The 16,751-nt window shown below is 43.0% G+C and overlaps 13 protein-coding genes and 22 non-coding genes across 35 annotated transcripts, besides 4 other annotated features; 9 read left to right on the top strand and 26 right to left on the bottom strand. All coding sequences in view use genetic code 2, as the record gives it.

Moving 5' to 3' along the window:
* Positions 1–798: a sequence feature (CSBI (16653..16676);~CSBII (16038..16053);~CSBIII (16741..16751);~Control regionII).
* Positions 799–864, top strand: trnP. Its single transcript has one exon. It is a non-coding gene; the product is annotated as a tRNA-Pro (tRNA).
* trnT lies at positions 865–931 on the bottom strand. The gene has a single exon. It is a non-coding gene; the product is annotated as a tRNA-Thr (tRNA).
* Position 932: 1 nt separating this feature from the next.
* CYTB (cytochrome b) lies at positions 933–2,063 on the bottom strand. The gene has a single exon. It carries the CDS (start codon positions 2,061–2,063, stop codon positions 933–935), a length of 1,131 nt encoding a protein of 376 aa, YP_220666.1.
* trnE lies at positions 2,064–2,129 on the top strand. The gene has a single exon. It is a non-coding gene; the product is annotated as a tRNA-Glu (tRNA).
* Positions 2,130–2,633, top strand: ND6 (NADH dehydrogenase subunit 6). The gene has a single exon. The coding sequence runs from the start codon at positions 2,130–2,132 to the stop codon at positions 2,631–2,633; it is 504 nt and encodes a 167-aa protein (YP_220665.1).
* Positions 2,632–3,428: a sequence feature (CSBI (14022..14045);~CSBII (13408..13423);~CSBIII (14110..14127);~Control regionI).
* On the bottom strand, positions 3,403–5,196 carry ND5 (NADH dehydrogenase subunit 5). The gene has a single exon. The coding sequence runs from the start codon at positions 5,194–5,196 to the stop codon at positions 3,403–3,405; it is 1,794 nt and encodes a 597-aa protein (YP_220664.1).
* Positions 5,197–5,198: 2 nt separating this feature from the next.
* trnL lies at positions 5,199–5,270 on the bottom strand. Its single transcript has one exon. It is a non-coding gene; the product is annotated as a tRNA-Leu (tRNA).
* trnS lies at positions 5,270–5,327 on the bottom strand. The gene has a single exon. It is a non-coding gene; the product is annotated as a tRNA-Ser (tRNA).
* trnH lies at positions 5,328–5,395 on the bottom strand. The gene has a single exon. It is a non-coding gene; the product is annotated as a tRNA-His (tRNA).
* On the bottom strand, positions 5,396–6,764 carry ND4 (NADH dehydrogenase subunit 4). The gene has a single exon. A coding segment is annotated over exon 1 (1,369 nt).
* Positions 6,758–7,048, bottom strand: ND4L (NADH dehydrogenase subunit 4L). Its single transcript has one exon. The coding sequence runs from the start codon at positions 7,046–7,048 to the stop codon at positions 6,758–6,760; it is 291 nt and encodes a 96-aa protein (YP_220662.1).
* Positions 7,049–7,112, bottom strand: trnR. Its single transcript has one exon. It is a non-coding gene; the product is annotated as a tRNA-Arg (tRNA).
* ND3 (NADH dehydrogenase subunit 3) lies at positions 7,113–7,455 on the bottom strand. Its single transcript has one exon. A coding segment is annotated over exon 1 (343 nt).
* A 1-nt stretch (position 7,456) lies between these two features.
* trnG lies at positions 7,457–7,524 on the bottom strand. Its single transcript has one exon. It is a non-coding gene; the product is annotated as a tRNA-Gly (tRNA).
* Positions 7,525–8,308, bottom strand: COX3 (cytochrome c oxidase subunit III). Its single transcript has one exon. A coding segment is annotated over exon 1 (784 nt).
* ATP6 (ATP synthase F0 subunit 6) lies at positions 8,308–8,990 on the bottom strand. The gene has a single exon. A coding segment is annotated over exon 1 (683 nt).
* ATP8 (ATP synthase F0 subunit 8) lies at positions 8,984–9,139 on the bottom strand. Its single transcript has one exon. It carries the CDS (start codon positions 9,137–9,139, stop codon positions 8,984–8,986), a length of 156 nt encoding a protein of 51 aa, YP_220658.1.
* trnK lies at positions 9,140–9,203 on the bottom strand. The gene has a single exon. It is a non-coding gene; the product is annotated as a tRNA-Lys (tRNA).
* COX2 (cytochrome c oxidase subunit II) lies at positions 9,204–9,891 on the bottom strand. Its single transcript has one exon. A coding segment is annotated over exon 1 (688 nt).
* On the bottom strand, positions 9,892–9,958 carry trnD. The gene has a single exon. It is a non-coding gene; the product is annotated as a tRNA-Asp (tRNA).
* A 2-nt stretch (positions 9,959–9,960) lies between these two features.
* trnS lies at positions 9,961–10,030 on the top strand. The gene has a single exon. It is a non-coding gene; the product is annotated as a tRNA-Ser (tRNA).
* On the bottom strand, positions 10,028–11,575 carry COX1 (cytochrome c oxidase subunit I). Its single transcript has one exon. It carries the CDS (start codon positions 11,573–11,575, stop codon positions 10,028–10,030), a length of 1,548 nt encoding a protein of 515 aa, YP_220656.1.
* A 1-nt stretch (position 11,576) lies between these two features.
* On the top strand, positions 11,577–11,643 carry trnY. The gene has a single exon. It is a non-coding gene; the product is annotated as a tRNA-Tyr (tRNA).
* Position 11,644: 1 nt separating this feature from the next.
* Positions 11,645–11,703, top strand: trnC. The gene has a single exon. It is a non-coding gene; the product is annotated as a tRNA-Cys (tRNA).
* trnN lies at positions 11,704–11,774 on the top strand. Its single transcript has one exon. It is a non-coding gene; the product is annotated as a tRNA-Asn (tRNA).
* Positions 11,775–11,776: 2 nt separating this feature from the next.
* Positions 11,777–11,843, top strand: trnA. The gene has a single exon. It is a non-coding gene; the product is annotated as a tRNA-Ala (tRNA).
* A 2-nt stretch (positions 11,844–11,845) lies between these two features.
* trnW lies at positions 11,846–11,916 on the bottom strand. The gene has a single exon. It is a non-coding gene; the product is annotated as a tRNA-Trp (tRNA).
* Positions 11,917–12,940, bottom strand: ND2 (NADH dehydrogenase subunit 2). Its single transcript has one exon. A coding segment is annotated over exon 1 (1,024 nt).
* Positions 12,941–12,949: 9 nt separating this feature from the next.
* Positions 12,950–13,014, bottom strand: trnM. Its single transcript has one exon. It is a non-coding gene; the product is annotated as a tRNA-Met (tRNA).
* Positions 13,015–13,082, bottom strand: trnI. The gene has a single exon. It is a non-coding gene; the product is annotated as a tRNA-Ile (tRNA).
* Positions 13,083–13,086: 4 nt separating this feature from the next.
* Positions 13,087–13,158, top strand: trnQ. Its single transcript has one exon. It is a non-coding gene; the product is annotated as a tRNA-Gln (tRNA).
* On the bottom strand, positions 13,155–14,126 carry ND1 (NADH dehydrogenase subunit 1). The gene has a single exon. It carries the CDS (start codon positions 14,124–14,126, stop codon positions 13,155–13,157), a length of 972 nt encoding a protein of 323 aa, YP_220654.1.
* A 1-nt stretch (position 14,127) lies between these two features.
* On the bottom strand, positions 14,128–14,202 carry trnL. Its single transcript has one exon. It is a non-coding gene; the product is annotated as a tRNA-Leu (tRNA).
* Positions 14,203–15,708, bottom strand: an rRNA (16S ribosomal RNA).
* Positions 15,709–15,776, bottom strand: trnV. Its single transcript has one exon. It is a non-coding gene; the product is annotated as a tRNA-Val (tRNA).
* Positions 15,777–16,686, bottom strand: an rRNA (12S ribosomal RNA).
* trnF lies at positions 16,687–16,751 on the bottom strand. Its single transcript has one exon. It is a non-coding gene; the product is annotated as a tRNA-Phe (tRNA).

Raw genomic sequence — 16,751 nt, 5'->3', positions numbered from 1 at the left:
GGGGTTACAACATATGTTTGATGAATGTTTGTTGTTCTCGGTATTTCTGGTCAAATTGGTTGTTTTTTATAAGTTTTATGTCCTACGAGCATTAAAAGATTGTAATACATGGGATATATAGCGGGGTACACACTTTAATATATGGACTAGGTGCAACTGTAATTGCTGGGCACTTGAAATGTACAGAGAGTTGAAAATAGATAAAAAGTACCAAATGCCGGAAGGGCAAGGAATGGGGGGTCATGGGTGAGATGTAATACACCATCAACCATAGGTCTTGGAAAGATAACCGTGGGCGGAGTTGGATGTGATGTGCCTGAAGTAACAACCAGAGGCCTTGGAAAGTACAGTTGTGATGCAACCTCGATATAGGAGCCTGAAGCTAGACATGATAAACCTTTCATGCAAGGATTGCTGATCTCTCGCGGAGGGGTACATATAGAATGTTGATTGGTTGGGCAAGGGTTATGTCAGATTAAGCAGATATGTGCATGCTTGATATCCATGGGGTGAAGGGTATACTGTACCTTATATAATGACATGTAGTTAGTATGATTAAGAGGGGAATGTCTATGATGATATGCATGGGGCAAAAAAATTAATGCACGATATACATAGGGCATAAGGTTACATTATTTAGTACTAAATAATGGGGATTATACATATACGTATGTGTGATTTTTTACTCTTTCAGCAATGGGGGGGTAGGGGGGGTACCGGACGATAGTAAATGAATGGGGGTGAGCCTGGGGAATATTTATTTTGGTGCATATTAGTAATATTTAGTCAGGTGAAAAACAAAAGATAGTTTAGTTAAAATGTTGGCTTTGGGGGCCAGGGATCGGGCTTATAGTCCTCTTTTGATGATCTGCGGGTGTTCCCGTCTTTAGTTTACAAAACTAACGCTCTATGGTGTTTAAGCTAGCAGAACGTTAGACTGAGTTTTCAAGTTTAGCGGCAATTGGTATAATGATGAATAGGAGGGTGAAGTAAGCGATGGTGGCAGCGGCTCCGATGGTGTTTATTGGGTATGTTAGTGGTGTTCCGCCTGCTCATGTTAGGGCCCAGATTGTAGCTGCTAGGGTTCAGAATAGGAATTGTGAGATTGGTCGGTATATTAAACTTCGTTGTTTGGAAAGGTGTAACACTGGTATGAGGGCAAGGCCTATAATTGCAAAGAGAGCAAGGACAACTCCTGTTACTTTGGCGGGGGGTGTTCGGAGAATAGCATAAATAAATAGGAAGTATCACTCCGGTTTGATGTGGGTTGGGGTAACTATGGGGTTTGCTTTAATGAAGTTTTCAGGTTCAATAAATAGGTTTGGGGTGAGGAGTGTAATTAGGGTGAGGGTGAGTAGGGTAAATACTCCGAATATGATGTCTTTGATGGTGAAGTATGGGTGTAGTGGGACTATGTCGAGGGCCGATGAAAATCCGGTTGGGTTGTTGGATCCTGATTGGTGTAGTGTTGCTAGATGTACACCTATTGTACCGATGATTACAAATGGTATGATGAAGTGTAATGTAAAAAGTCGTGTTAGGGTTGGGTCGTCTACTGAGAAGCCACCTCAGATTCATTCCATAATAGATTTTCCAATATATGGAATTGTTGAGATGAGACTGGTGATTACTGTTGCTGCTCAAAATGACATTTGTCCTCATGGTAGGATATAGCCTATGAATGCGGTTATTATTGATAGTAGAAGGAGTACAATTCCTAGGGTTCATGTACTTGTGTTTAAGTAAGAGCCGTAGTAGAGTCCTCGGCCGATGTGTAAGTAAAGGCAAATGAAGAAGAAGGAAGCCCCGTTTGCGTGAAGGTTTTGGATTAGTCACCCGTAGAAAACTTCTCGGGAGATGTATGAGACGGAGTCGAAGGCTAGTGATACGTCTGCTTTGTAGTGTATGGCTAGGAGGATGCCTGTGGTAATTTGGGTTATAAGTATAAGGCCTAGAAGGGAGCCGCAGTTTCATCAGCTGAAGAGATTTGATGGGGTTGGGAGATCTACTAGTGCAGAGTTAACATCTTGTAAGATGGGGGTTTCTTTTCGGGGGATGGACATATTTCTATAGTTGAATAACAAGGTGGATTTTTCGGGTCGGAGGTTCAAGCAAATTTGATGGAAATTATGCACTTGGTTTTTTTTATTGCTTTGGGGTTTCTTTTGGGGGTTATTGGGGTTGCATCTAACCCCTCTCCTTGTTTTGGTGCGGGGGCATTAGTAATTGCTTCTGGGTTTGGGTGCGGTGTTTTGGCTGAGTTTGGTTATTCTTTTATTGCGTTAATTTTGTTTTTGGTTTACTTGGGGGGTATGTTGGTGGTATTTGCTTATTCAATTGCTCTTGCTTCGGATGTATATCCTCAGGCATGGGGTAATTATGTTGTTGGGTTGTCTAGTGTTGGGTATTTTTTGGTTGTTATGATAGTAGTGTGAATAGGGGGTGGTTACTTGGATTTTGGGGAAATGGGGGGCGGGTTAGTTTTTATGTTGGATTCTGGTTATGGTGGTATTTCTATGTTGTATTCGGTGGGGGGGTTTTGTCTTTTTTTCTTAGGGGTTGGATTGTTAATTACATTGTTTGTTGTGTTGGAGTTGGCTCGGGCTGGAGTGTCTATTGCCCGTAAATATAGGGGTTACAACATATGTTTGATGAATGTTTGTTGTTCTCGGTATTTCTGGTCAAATTGGTTGTTTTTTATAAGTTTTATGTCCTACGAGCATTAAAAGATTGTAATACATGGGATATATAGCGGGGTACACACTTTAATATATGGACTAGGTGCAACTGTAATTGCTGGGCACTTGAAATGTACAGAGAGTTGAAAATAGATAAAAAGTACCAAATGCCGGAAGGGCAAGGAATGGGGGGTCATGGGTGAGATGTAATACACCATCAACCATAGGTCTTGGAAAGATAACCGTGGGCGGAGTTGGATGTGATGTGCCTGAAGTAACAACCAGAGGCCTTGGAAAGTACAGTTGTGATGCAACCTCGATATAGGAGCCTGAAGCTAGACATGATAAACCTTTCATGCAAGGATTGCTGATCTCTCGGGAGGGGTACATATAGAATGTTGATTGGTTGGGCAAGGGTTATGTAAGATTAAGCAGATATGTGCATGCTTGATATCCATGGGGTGAAGGGTATACTGTACCTTATATAATGACATGTAGTTAGTATGATTAAGAGGGGAATGTCTATGATGATATGCATGGGGCAAAAAAATTAATGCACGATATACATAGGGCATAAGGTTACATTATTTAGTACTAAATAATGGGGATTATACATATACGTATGTGTGATTTTTTACTCTTTCAGCAATGGGGGGGTAGGGGGGGTACCGGACGATAGTAAATGAATGGGGGTGAGCCTGGGGAATATTTATTTTGGTGCATATTAGTAATATTTAGTCAGGTGATAAATGGTGATGAGGGTGGAAGTAAAAATTAAGAAGATGATTAAGTAATTTTTTAGGAGTCCGGTCTGTGCGGTGGTTAGTTTTGAAATTTCGGTGTTCGTTGAGTGAAGATACTTTGGTCCTGATTTTTCTAGTCAAATTAAATCGATTAGTTGAGTTGAGGCCTGGCTTAATTTTAGGGCCATAAATGAAAATGATCGATGTAGTATAATACCGTAGAAGGCCAGTTGATTTCAGGTTTTATATGGTGCATATTTTTGTGGGGTTGGTGTCAGGCTTGTGTTTGTTAAGTCAATGGTTAATGTGGTGCCAATGAGGATGGTTAGGATTGGGATTAGTTTAAGGGTTGTTGGAAGGGGGGTTGTAGGTTGGGCTGGGAAGATTGTGGAGAGGGTTAAGCCCAGAATAATTGTCAGGATGGTTGGGCGGAGAATGGGTGAAACTTGGTTGGATTCAGATTCGTGGAGGTGGGTGTATGGTTTATGTCGGGGGGAGGCAGCAGTTGTGTAAATAAGCATTCGTAGGGTATATGCGGAGGTTATGGTTGTGGCTATAATTGTTATTAATAGGGCCCATGAGCTTAGGTGGGAGTTGGTTATGGTTTCCAAGATTGCATCTTTTGAGTAGAATCCTGATAGAAATGGAATTCCTGCTAGGGTGAGGCTGTTAATTGTGAGACAGGTGGTTGTGATTGGCATAGTAGTTGAGGAGTTGCCTATTTTTCGAATATCCTGCTCATTTTGTATGCAGTGGATGATAGAGCCTGCGGAAAGAAATAGGGTGGCTTTGAATGTAGCGTGGGTTGCTATATGAAAAATAGCTAGTCCGGGTGAGCCAATTCCGATTGCAGTTATTATTAGTCCTAGTTGGCTTGAGGTTGAGAAAGCAATGACCTTCTTGATGTCATTTTGAGCGAGTGCGCAGGAGGCAGTGAATAGGGAAGTAGTTGCTCCTAAGTATAGGCACAGGGTAAGGATGTGTTTTGAGGCATTAAGTAGTGGGTGTAGTTGTGCTAGTATGTAAATGCCTGCAACTACTATGGTGCTAGAGTGTAAGAGGGCGGAGACTGGTGTAGGGCCTTCTATGGCTGTTGGAAGTCATATGTGTATGAAAAACTGGGCGGATTTTCCAACTGCTGCCAGGGTTAAGCCTATGGCAAGAAGCATGTCTTTGGTTTGTTGGGCGGTGGATTGTACTAGGTCTCAGGTTGAGTAGTGTATAGCGAGGATAGAGATGGCTAGGATGAGTCCGATGTCTCCAATTCGGTTGTAAATCATTGCTTGTAATGCTGCAGAGTTTGTGGTTGTTCGTGAGGTTCATCAATTGATTAGAATAAAAGATATAATTCCAACACCTTCCCATCCGATAAACAGTTGGAATAGGTTTCCTGCGCAGATTAAGATCACCATGGCCAGCAAGAAAATTAGTAGGGCGCTGGTAAAGGTTTTTGTGAGGGGGGTTGGGGAGATATACCAGGTTGCAAATTCTATAATTGATCAGGCAACAAATAGGACAACTGGAAGAAGTAGGGCAGAAAAATGATTGAGCGTGATTGTTAGGCATATGTCTGGTTTTGTTGAAATGGGGAATAGCGTTGATAGGGGTTGAGCTTGGTATTTTAGTATTAGTGTGCTGGGAATTAGTGAGGTGATAAAGGCTATTTTTACTGCGGTCTTTACGGAGATGGGTGCGCGCCCTCCTCATTTTGGTAGGAGAGGTGTGGTCATGATGAAAATGGTCGTTAGTTGCAGAGTGAGAATTATTATTGTCACAGTACTTTTACTTGGAGTTGCACCAAGAATAGTGGCTTCTAAGGCCACTGGATTAACTAGTTTCCTCTAAAAGTGACGGGCCCGGGAGATCAGGCCCAGATTGCAGAGTTAGCAGCTCCGCTAAGCCCATCGGCCGGGAAGAGGCACAAACCTCTATCTTTAGGGTCACGACCTAATGTTATTTTTTAACTATCTTGGCATAGTGTTGGGCCTGAAATTAATTGTGGGTTGAACGTTAATGCTAGAGTTGGTAGTAGGTGGAGGGCGAGTAATAGGAACTCTCGGGTGTGTGGTTGGCATGTTGTTATTTCTTTAGGGAGTTTTCCTCGTTGGGATGAAAATATGTGTATGGTGTATGCTGCAGTTAGGACAGTTCCGATGGCAGGCATTGTAAATGTTATTGGGGATCAGTTGTATAGAGCTGAAATGATAATGAGCTCTCCTATTAAATTAATTGTTGGGGGGAGGGCTAAGTTGGTCAAGCATGCTATTAGTCAGAATATTGTTATAAGTGATGAGGTTTTTTGCAGTCCCCGTATTGTAATCAGGGTTCGTGAATTGGTGCGTTCGTATAGTATGTTAGCAAGACAGAATATTATTGAGGAGGTTAGTCCGTGGGCTACCATTAAGATTATTGTCCCGGAGATACTTATGGGGGTCTGTAGTAGAGCGGCTGCGGTCACCAGGCCCATGTGGCTTACGGATGAGTAGGCGATTATAGCCTTAAGGTCTGTTTGTCGAAGGCAAGTTAGGCCTGCCATAATAATGCCCCATAAGGCAAGCAGGATAAGTGGGTAGTGAAGTTTTTCTGTTGGTTGTAGGATTGGTGAGATTCGGATAATTCCGTAGCCACCAAGTTTTAGTAGAATGGCGGCTAGTACTATTGAGCCTGCGATGGGGGCTTCTACATGTGCCTTGGGTAGTCAGAGGTGCACTCCGTATATTGGTATTTTAACTATGAAGGCTATCATGCAGGCTAGTCATAATGCGCTGTTGGTTAGGTTGGTTGTTTTTAATTTGAAGGTTGAGAATATTATGAGGTTTAGGTGGTCTGTTGAGTTGTTTATGACTAGTAGGGCTGTTAATAGTGGTAAGGACCCTATTAAGGTGTAGAATAGGAAGTAGTAGCCTGCTGTAAGGCGTTCTTGTTGGCTGCCTCATCGTGTAATTAGGATTAAAGCGGGGATGAGTGTGGCTTCGAATGAGATGAAGAATAGTAGGAGGTTTGTTGTTGATAAAGCAATTGTTAGTAGGATGGTTAAGATTGTTGTGTTTAGTAGAAAAATTCGTTTCCGGATTAAAGGTTCATGTTTTAGGTGGTTTTGGCTTGCTAAAATTATTATTGGGAGGAGTCAATAGGTTAGAATTAGTAGAGGGGCGGAGATTTGGTCTACGGCTATAAATTTGTTTGCGTATTGGTAGTTTAGCAGTATTGGTGAGTGGAGTCATTGCAGGCTGAGTGTGGTTAGTAATATAGTATATGCTGTAATTGCGGGTTGTAAGGTGTTTGTTTTTAGTAATATACTGGATATTATGATAGTAATTATAGGAAAGATAGTTTTTAACATTGTAGGAGGTTTAGGTTTTTTATATAGTCGTTGGTGTTTTTTTTTGAGGTGAGCATTAAGAGTGTTAACCCGGTGCTTGCTTCACAGGCGGCTATAGTGATTATAATAATTGGTGCTGCTGTAGTGTTAGGTGAGTTAATTGAGAGCGTGGCCATGATTATGAAAATACTTAGGGTTATGGCTTCAATGCCTAGTAGTATTGATATTATGTGTGTACGGTTTATTACAGTTCCTGTAAGGGCTAAAGAGAATGAGGTTAATAGTATGGTGTAAATTGGGGCAATGAAAAGATCTGATAAGTCAGATTTGCTATTTCGAAGATAGCTGTTTTGATTAAACTAATCTCTTATTTTGATCATTCTAGGGCTCCTTGTGTTCATTCATATGCTAGTCCGATTGCTAGGAGAATAAGTAGGGAGAACGCCCATATGGTGGATAGGGTTGGTGATGTGTTGATGGCTCATGGTAGAGGTAGGAGTAGGGCAATTTCTAAGTCAAATAAAAGGAAGAAGATTGCAATTAGGAAGAATTGTAGGGAGAATGGTAGGCGTGAGTTTTCAAGTGGGTCAAAGCCGCACTCGTATGGGGATATTTTTTGTATGTCTGGGGTTTTTGGTGGTAGTAGGATGATAGCTAGTGTTAAAATTTGTGGGAGGGCTGCTAGGGTTATGAGGGTTATTGCTGGTGTTATTTACTACTTCTTATTAGATATAAGATTGTGTGGTTGGAAGCCACATGTATTGTTTTGTACTAAAGTAGTATGAGCCTCATCAGTAAATGGAGGTGTATAAGAAAATTCACACTACATCTACGAAGTGTCAGTATCAGGCTGCTGCTTCGAAGCCGAAATGGTGAGAAGTGGTAAAGTGGTGCTGTAGTTGTCGTAAAAGGCAGGTGATTAGGAATGTGGTGCCAATAATTACGTGAAGTCCGTGAAATCCTGTGGCCACGAAAAAAATCGACCCGTAGGCTCCATCGGAAATTGTGAACGGGGCTTCCAGGTATTCTGTAGCTTGTAGTACAGTAAAGTAAAGTCCAAGTAGAATAGTTATGGTGAGAGCTTGGATGGCCCCCTTTCGTGAGCCTTCTATAATTGAATGGTGTGCTCAAGTTACTGTAAATCCTGATGTAAGTAAAACTATTGTGTTTAGTAGAGGAATTTCAAATGGGTCAAGTGGTTTAATTCCTTTGGGTGGTCATTGAAGGCCTAAGGGATGGGATGGGTTGAGGCTTAGGAAGAAAAAGGTTCAGAAAAATCCGAAGAAGAATAGGACTTCTGATGTGATAAATAAAATTATTCCGTAGCGTAGCCCTTTTTGTACTTTTTTGGTGTGGTGGCCTTGGAAGGTGGCTTCTCGTGTAACATCCCGTCATCATTGATATGATGTTAGTAGTATTGTAATTAGGCCGATTTCTAGGGTGGTTATAGTTTTTGTGTGTATTCATGTTCCAAGTCCTCAGGTGGTGAATAGTGCAGCTGTAGCTGCGAGGATTGGTCATGGGCTTGGGTCTACTATGTGAAATGGGTGGGTTTGATGTTTCATAGGAGTTTTCTTGTAGGTATAGGGTTAAAAGTAGGGTAAATACGTAGGCTTGAATAACTGCTACGGCGATTTCTAGAATTGTGAATAGTATGAGAACTAGAGCTGGTGCGGGTGCAAGGGCGGGCAGTGTTGTGGTTGTTATTAGGGTTGTGGTGGAGATTAGTTGTAAGAGGAGGTGTCCGGCGGTCAGGTTGGCTGTTAGTCGTACTCCGAGGGCTAGTGGGCGGATGAGTAGGCTGATGGTTTCGACTACGATTAAAATTGGAATTAGTGGGATGGGGGTGCCTATTGGTAAGAGATGTGCTATTGCTGTGGTGGGTTGTGTTCGTAGCCCTGTTAGTACTGTTCCGAGTCATAGTGGGAAGGCTAGTGTTAAGGTTAGTGACAACTGTGTTGTTGGGGTAAAGGTGTATGGGAGTATTCCCAGGATATTGATGGTAAGGATTAGTAGGATTAGGGAAGTTAAGATTGGTGTTCATTTGTGGGTTGGGGAGGTGGATGGTGGTATAAGGTTTTTAATAATGTTCTTGGTGAGTCAAAAGGTTATTGTGGTATATCGGTTCGATATCAGCTGTTTTTTAGGAAAGGTTATTAAGATTAAGGGGTATAAGAGGGTAATTGGGAGCAGTGAAACTCCAAGAACAGTTGGGATTGAAAATTGGGTGAATAGGTTGGTTATCATGGTCAGGTGGTTTTGGTATGTGGTGGTTTATTTGTGTTGATTGGTGTGGTGTGAGTTGGTGTGGCTGTTAGTTTTGTGATTAGTAGTATTATTGTGGCCCAGGTGGCTACTATGATGTAGAATCAGGGGGAGGGGTTCAGTTGAGGCAAGCATCAGGGGGAAAAGTGTCCCTTCATTAGCTTAAAAGGCTAGTGCTTTGCAAGCTTCTTGATGAAGAAGTGTTGAATGATGAGGCTCAGTTTTCGAAGTGCATTATTGGTATGGCCTCTGCTGAAATTGGTATAAAGCTGTGATTTGTCCCACAGATTTCTGAGCATTGTCCGTAGAACACTCCTGGTCGTGAGGATGTGAAGATGAGTTGGTTTAAGCGTCCTGGTACGGCGTCTGTTTTGATTCCCATGGCTGGGAGGGTTCATGAGTGTAGGACGTCATCTGATGAGATTAATAGGCGGGTGAGTGTTGATGTTGGGAAGACTATTCGGTTGTCTACTTCTAGTAGTCGTGGGCTTCCTTTTGTTAGGAATTGTTCTTTAATTATGTAGGAGTCGAATGTGATGGTTTCATAGTCTGAATATTCGTAGCTTCAGTATCATTGGTGTCCTAGAGTTTTAATAGTGAGGTGAGGGTGTTCTAGGTCTTCTACCAGGTATAGGGTTCGTATGGAGGGGGCAGCAATAAAAATAAGAATTGTGACTGGGAGGGCGGTTCATATGAATTCTAGCTGGTTGGCGTCTGTTGATGCTGTTAGGTATAGCTTGGTTGTAGTGATTATGAGGAGTGTAATTATGATTGAGGTTCCGATTATTATCAGTATGATTATGGCGAAGTCATGGAAGTGTAGTAGTTCTTCTATTGTTGGTGAGGCTGCATTATTGAATAGTGCTTGGGAGGCTTCTGCTATTAAGACTCGTCAAGGTGGTTGACAATTTAAGTCTGACAGACTTATGTAATTTTTTTACTAGGGTCCTATAAGAAAGAAGCTAAAGGGATACGCGGCTGGTTTGAACTCAGCTATTAGGGGGTTCGAGTCCTTCCTTTCTTGTTGTTTGGACTATTGGGGGGGTGTTAAATGTGTGTTGTGGAGGTGGGGTGCCTTGGGTTCATTCTTGGAGTTTGGCGTCTGTTGTGGCTGGTGTGGTGGATCGTTTTTTGGAGAATGCTTCTCATAAAATTACGATTATGGTAAGAGCGCTGACTAGGGATATAATTGAGCCCATTGAGGAAATGGTATTTCAAATAGCATAGGCGTCTGGGAAGTCCGAGTATCGTCGAGGTATTCCTGCGAGGCCTAGTATATGTTGTGGGAAGAAAGTGATGTTGACTCCTGTGAATATGGCTCAGAATTGGGCTTTTGCTAGGGTTGAGTTTAGTGAGTATCCTGTTAGTATTGCGTGGAAGTGAACTAGTCCTTCTATGATGGCGAATACGGCTCCTATGGAGAGTACGTAGTGGAAGTGGGCAACTACGTAATATGTGTCATGTAGTATTGTGTCTAGGGAAGAGTTTGATAATATAATGCCGGTGAGGCCGCCGAGTGTAAATAGGTAAATGAATCCTGCAGCTCAGAATATTGGTACGGTTCAACGGATTTTTCCGCCAAAGATTGTAGCGGCTCAGCTAAACACTTTGATTCCGGTGGGGACTGCAATGGTTATGGTGGCTGCTGAGAAGTAGGCACGGGTGTCGACGTCTAGTCCTACTGTGAACATGTGATGTGCTCAAACAATAAATCCTAGGACGGTAATTGCTAGTATGGCTCAAACTATGCTTATATAGCCGAAGGGTTCTTTTTTGCTGGAGTGATGGGTAACAATGTGTGAGATTATTCCAAATCCGGGTAGGATAAGAATGTAGACTTCCGGGTGGCCAAAGAATCAGAATAAGTGTTGGAATAGGATTGGGTCTCCTCCTCCATTTGGGTCAAAGAAGGTGGTGTTTAGGTTTCGGTCTGTTAGTAGTATGGTGATGGCTGCGGCTAGTACTGGGAGTGATAGTAGTAGAAGAATGGCTGTGAGGAAAACTGATCAGACGAATAGGGGTCAGTTGTACGGAGATATGTGGTGGGGAGATATGTTGATGCAGGTGGTAATGAAATTAATTGCGCCAAGGATGGAGGATGCTCCTGCTAAGTGTAGGGCGAAGATGGCAAGGTCTATTGATGGGCCGGCGTGGGCTAGGTTTCCTGAGAGGGGCGGGTAGATGGTTCATCCTGTTCCTACTCCTGAGTTGAATCAAGCAGTGGATATAAGGAGGAGGAAAGATGGGGGGAGAAGTCAGAAGCTTATGTTGTTTAGGCGTGGAAAGGCTATGTCGGGGGCACCTAGTATTAATGGTACGAGTCAGTTTCCGAATCCCCCGATCATGATTGGTATAACTATGAAGAAGATTATAGTTAGTGCATGGTATGTGATGAATATGTTATATAGTGAGTCCCCTCCTGAGGATTCCCCTGGTTGGATTAGTTTTATTCGAATTAGTAGGCTGGTAACGGATCCTGGTATTCCAGGGCCAACACCAAATAGGAAATACAGGGTTCCGATATCTTTGTGGTTTGTGGATAGTAGTCATCGGTTTATGGTTGACATTGTAAAGGTGGCTGAAGATAGGTGGTGGGTTGTAATTCCATTTATGGGGTAAAATCCCCTCTTTACATTGGTTTAAAAAGAATATTTGAGTGCAAATCAAATGATGGGCTTTGAAGGCCCTTAGACCTGGGGTTGATGTCTGTGGTAGGCGTGTTAGCTGTTAACTAATATGGTGTGGGATCGAGGCCCTCCAACCCCTAAGAGGCCTTAGTTTAATTAAAGCGTCTGATTTGCAATCAGGAGATGTAGAGAAGTTCTATAGGTTTTAAGCAGGGACTAAGAGGGGTATCTCTTATTTAGGGCTTTGAAGGCCCTTGGTTTAAAGTTTAGCCTAAGTCCCTATGTAAGTAGCGCAGGCAGAACTGTAATGTTAAATAAGGCAACGGGGGTTAGGATTGTTGTGGTTTGGTTTTGGTGGGGTTTTAGTCGTCAGAGTGTGGTTGATTGGGTTGTGGTTGGGGAGGCTGTTGAGGTTAATAGATATGTCGTGCGTAAGTAGAAAGTTAGGCTTAGTAGAGAGAGTAGGGCTATAATTACGGCTATTATGGCTAGTTTATGTATGACTAAGTTGTCTAGGATTAATAGTTTTGGTGTAAAGCCTGTTAGTGGTGGTAGGCCTGCTATGGAGAGTAGTAGAAGTATAAGAATAACGGTGGTGGTAGGGGCGTGGGTTCAGGTTGTTGTTATGGTTCGTAGGGTTTTAGATGATGTGGTTGTAAGCAGGAGGAAAAATGGGGTGGAGATAGTTATGTAGATGATAATATTTGTTAGGGCAATGTTTGGTGTAATTGAGATTACTGTTATTGTTCAACCAAGGTGTGCGATTGATGAGTAGGCTATTATTTTTCGAAGTTGAGTTTGATTGAAGCCCCCTCAGCCCCCCACTAGGATAGACAGGAGTCCAATAGAGAGTGTGATGATTGGTTCGGTGTGGTTTGAGATCGTGTACAAGAGCGTGATTGGGGCGATTTTCTGTCAGGTTGTGATTAGTAGAGTTGTGGTTAGGGTGGATCCTTGTATTACTTCTGGCAGTCAGAAGTGGGCTGGGGCTGCTCCTATTTTTATTGCTAGGGCAGAGATTATTAGGATGGAGGATAATTTATTGTTGAGTTGTGTAATGTCTCATGAGCCTGTTTGTCAGGCATTTAGGGTGCTTGAGAGTAAAATAAGTGCGGAGGCAGTTGCTTGTGTTAAAAAGTATTTTGTTGCGGCTTCTGTTGATCGTGGGTGTTTCTGTTTTGCGATTACTGGGAGGATTGAGATTATGTTTAGTTCTAGGCCTAGTCAGGCTGTTAGTCAGTGGTTAGCTGAGGTAACTGTTAGTGTGCCGAGGATAACTCCTAGTGTGACTATAAGCAGTGCTATTGGTGGCAATGTTAGGGGGTGTATTCACCGTTTTTGGGGCATGGGCCCAACTGCTTGACGTAGCATACCCTAGCGGGAAGCGGGAGTTTATGGCTCCATGTCTGCTTTATCAAAGTAGTCCTTATGTTTCAGGCACGTTTCCTATGTAGGGGGTAGTATAATTGGAAGTACTAAAAATTTTGAATTTTTAGGTATAGGTTCGAACCCTTTTCCTCTAGAAGTTGTTTGGTGGGGTTGAGGCTGTAATTAGTGGTACAACAATGAATAGGAGGCAGGAGGTTAGGGTGATTGGTAAGAATTGTTTTCATAATCGGTGTTTAAGTTGGTCGTATCGGAATCGTGGGTAGGCTGTTCGGATTCAGATGAAGCCTATAGTCAGTAATGTAGCTTTTGTCATTAAGTTTGTTGTAAATAGATTTGGTTCTGTGCTAATACTAGGGCTCAGGAATAGAATGGAGGATAGAATGTTTATTGTTAGGATATTTGAGTATTCTGCCAGGAAAAAAAGGGCGAATATTCCCCCTGAATATTCTACGTTGAACCCAGATACTAATTCTGATTCTCCTTCTGGGAGGTCAAATGGGGCTCGGTTTGTTTCTGCTAGGGTGGAGATATATCATATCATTGCTAGTGGTCATGTTATGGTTAGTAACCATGTCTTTTCTTGTGTAACTATAAAGAGTTGTAGTGTGTATCCTCCTGTTTGTGCAGCTAGGCATATTAATAGTAGGCCTAGTGTTACTTCATATGATAAGGTTTGAGCTACGGCACGTAGTGCCCCGAGTAGCGGGTATTTTGAGTTTGATGCTCATCCCGCTCATAGGGTGCTGTAGACGGCTATGCTTGATGTGGCCATAATGAAGAGAAGGCCCAGGTTTATGTTGAGGAGTGGGTGTGGTATTGGGAGGGGGGTTCATATTAGTAAGGCTAGGGAAAAAGCCAGTGCGGGCGCTGCGGTAAATATAATTGGAGATGATGGTGTTGGATGAACGGGTTCTTTAACTAGTAATTTGATCCCATCAGCTATGGGTTGTAGTAGGCCCTGTGGGCCGATTGTGTTTGGTCCTTTTCGGAGTTGTGTGGAGCCGATGGTTTTTCGTTCTAGGAGGGTGAGGAAGGCAATTGCTATGAGTGCTGGGATAATGATTGAGATTAGGCTTAGAGTTTGGGGCATTCAGGTTGATATTTTTTGGTGAGACGATTTGAACGTCTGATTAGGGGTTTTAAGCCCCTTGCATTGTATCCAACTCTGCCACGCCAAAAGTTTGTTTGGGTTTAGTAATTACTTTTCTTGTAATGGTGTCTTGGTATTTAATACTTGAGTTATGTGCAGTATAATGATAATAGGGTGTGTAAGTTAGATGGACCCTGCTTCAGTGATCCTTTCGTACTGGCTGAAGCGTTCGAGTAGATAAAGACCGACCTGGATTGCTCCGGTCGGAACTCAGATCACGTAGGATTATTAATCGTTGAACAAACGAACCCTTGATAGCTTCTGCACCATCAGGTTATCCTGATCCAACATCGAGGTCGTAGGTATTCTTGTTGATATGGACTCTTCAAGAATGTGGCGCTGTTATCCCTGGAGTAGCTTGGTTCTTTAATCAGTTGTACTGGGTCGGTGTGGTGTATTCATTTAGACTTGTTGGTCTTGATGATGTGGTTTGAGGTTTTGTTTCTCTATAGTTGGCCCAACTAAAAGTGTCTGTCATAGGTTGACAATTAATTTTAAGTTTCACAGGGTCTTTTTGTCTTGCTTTGTCATTCCTGCTTTTGTACAGGGGGATCAATTTCACTGACTGGCCTAAAGAGACAGTTTCTTTCTCATGTGGCCATTCATACAGGTCCTTATTTAAAGGACAAGTGATTGCGCTACCTTCGCACGAATTATCGCGGCCGTTTAAGGGGTTCCTCACTGGGCAGGCAGTACCTTTAATACTTGGGTGGCTAATGGCTATGTTTTTGTTAAACAGTTGGAAAGGTTGTTTGCCGAGTTCCTTTTTAGGCTGTAGGTCTTTCTTGTGAACAATCCTGAGTTGGGTTTACAGTTGGTTGAATGTGTTGAATAAGGTTGTGTCGTTCGGTCTTTTCTGGTCTGATGATGTGTTAAAGTTTTGTTCTTAGAGAGTGTCTCTTGTTACTAATTCTAGCATCGTTTCTTCTATTTTTGAATAGAGTAGCCTGGGGTGGAAGTAGGAAGTTGTTGTGGTTTTTTGAATTTTTTGGTTGTTCCTGTAACGTTATATTTTGTGGTGGCTGCTTTGGGGCCTACTGGCTAGTACTTATACTTTTTCTCTACTTTGGGCTGTATCCCACATCAATTGAGCTGAGCCTCAGTTGATTATCTCTTGGACAGTGGGGTCATTAGTGGAGAATGGTTAGTGTCCAAGGTCGAACTTAGATTCGTTTGATCAGGCAACCAGCTATCGGCAAGTTCGTTAGGCTTGTCACCTCTATTTTCAAGTCATCTCATTCTTTTGCTACAGAAACGAGTTCGTCCTTAAAGACTGCTTGGAAATAGCTCACTTGCATTCGGGGGGGCAGGCTTGGATTCTTCTTGTCTGCTGTGTTCTTGCTAGACGGTGATGCAAAAGGTACGTGGGTTAATCCCTGCTGTAATGTGCTGGCGTTGTATGTGGTGTTTTCCTTTGCAGTACTTTCTCTATTGCGTCATATGAGTGATGTTCGATCGCATCTACTAGTCTTAGCATAATGTTTTGGGTTATTTTAATGGTTGGTTTGTGGGTTTGGATGGGCTTAAGGTAGGCTCAAAAAGGCTGCGGTGTTTGGCGTCTTCCGATTGTAAAACGGGTGCTTTAGAGTAAGCTACTTTTTGCTCCAAGCACACCTTCCGGTGCGCTTACCGTGTTACGACTTGCCCCGTCTTCAGGTGTATTTGCTGAAAATGGGGGTGACGGGCGGTTTGTGCGTACCCCAGCGCATAGATTCAGATCAATGTTCTTATTGATCTTACTACTAAATCCTGCTTAGTTCGAGGTTAAATGGGTGAAGTTCAGCTCGAGTTTCGTTTGGCCATGAATGTGGCATTGTAGCCCATGCGTGCCACCTCATAAGCTGCACCTTGACCTGTCGTTTTTATGGGGGGGGTTGTTTAGCTCCGTTCTCTTGGGAGGTGGGCTGACGACGGCGGTATACAGGCTGGAGTTGCAAGGGGTGGTAAGGTTGATCGCGGGTTATCGATTATAGCACAGGCTCCTCTAGGTTGGTGTGGGGTACCGCCAGGTCTTTTGAGTTTCGGGCTGTGGCCTCTACTTTTCTGGCGATGATATGTTTATAGCTAAGCATAGTAGGGTGTCTAATCCTAGTTTGTTCCTTAGCCTTCGTGGGTGGGAACGTCCGTTGGTGTTAAGATCTTATGTTGGGTTTCTCATGAGGTTTTGTATCACGTAGTAGCTTTGATTCATTCTTAAGTTTGGTGGTGGGGTCTTGGCCACTCTTTATGCCGGGGGTGTTATCTTGAGTCCTGGGCCGTTTAGCCGCGGCTGCTGGCAGGGATGTTGGCCGACTCTTAAAACCATTGCTAGGTCGGGCTTGAGTAGTTGGCCCATGGCCTAATGTTTGTTACTGCTGCATGTCCGTGGGGAGGTGGCTTTGTGGGCTAGGCGTCTTAGGGTAGGCCCTGATGCCGGCTCCATGGCTGTTGGCCAGGGCATACTCACTGGGGTGTGGATGCTTGCATGTATAGGTATGGTTGTAGATAACTCTAAGCCTAGGACCAAGGCTTTTGTCTTTGGAGTAAGGCTCGTCTTAGTGTCTTCAGCACTATGCTTTGGTGGTAAGCTACAATGAC

This window comes from Pogona vitticeps, mitochondrion (genome assembly GCF_051106095.1).
Source record: "Pogona vitticeps voucher Kumazawa lab collection mitochondrion, complete genome".
Lineage (NCBI taxonomy): Eukaryota > Metazoa > Chordata > Lepidosauria > Squamata > Agamidae > Pogona > Pogona vitticeps.
Note: the sequence above shows the minus strand (reverse complement) of the source record. Positions and strands in the feature narration are given on the sequence as shown.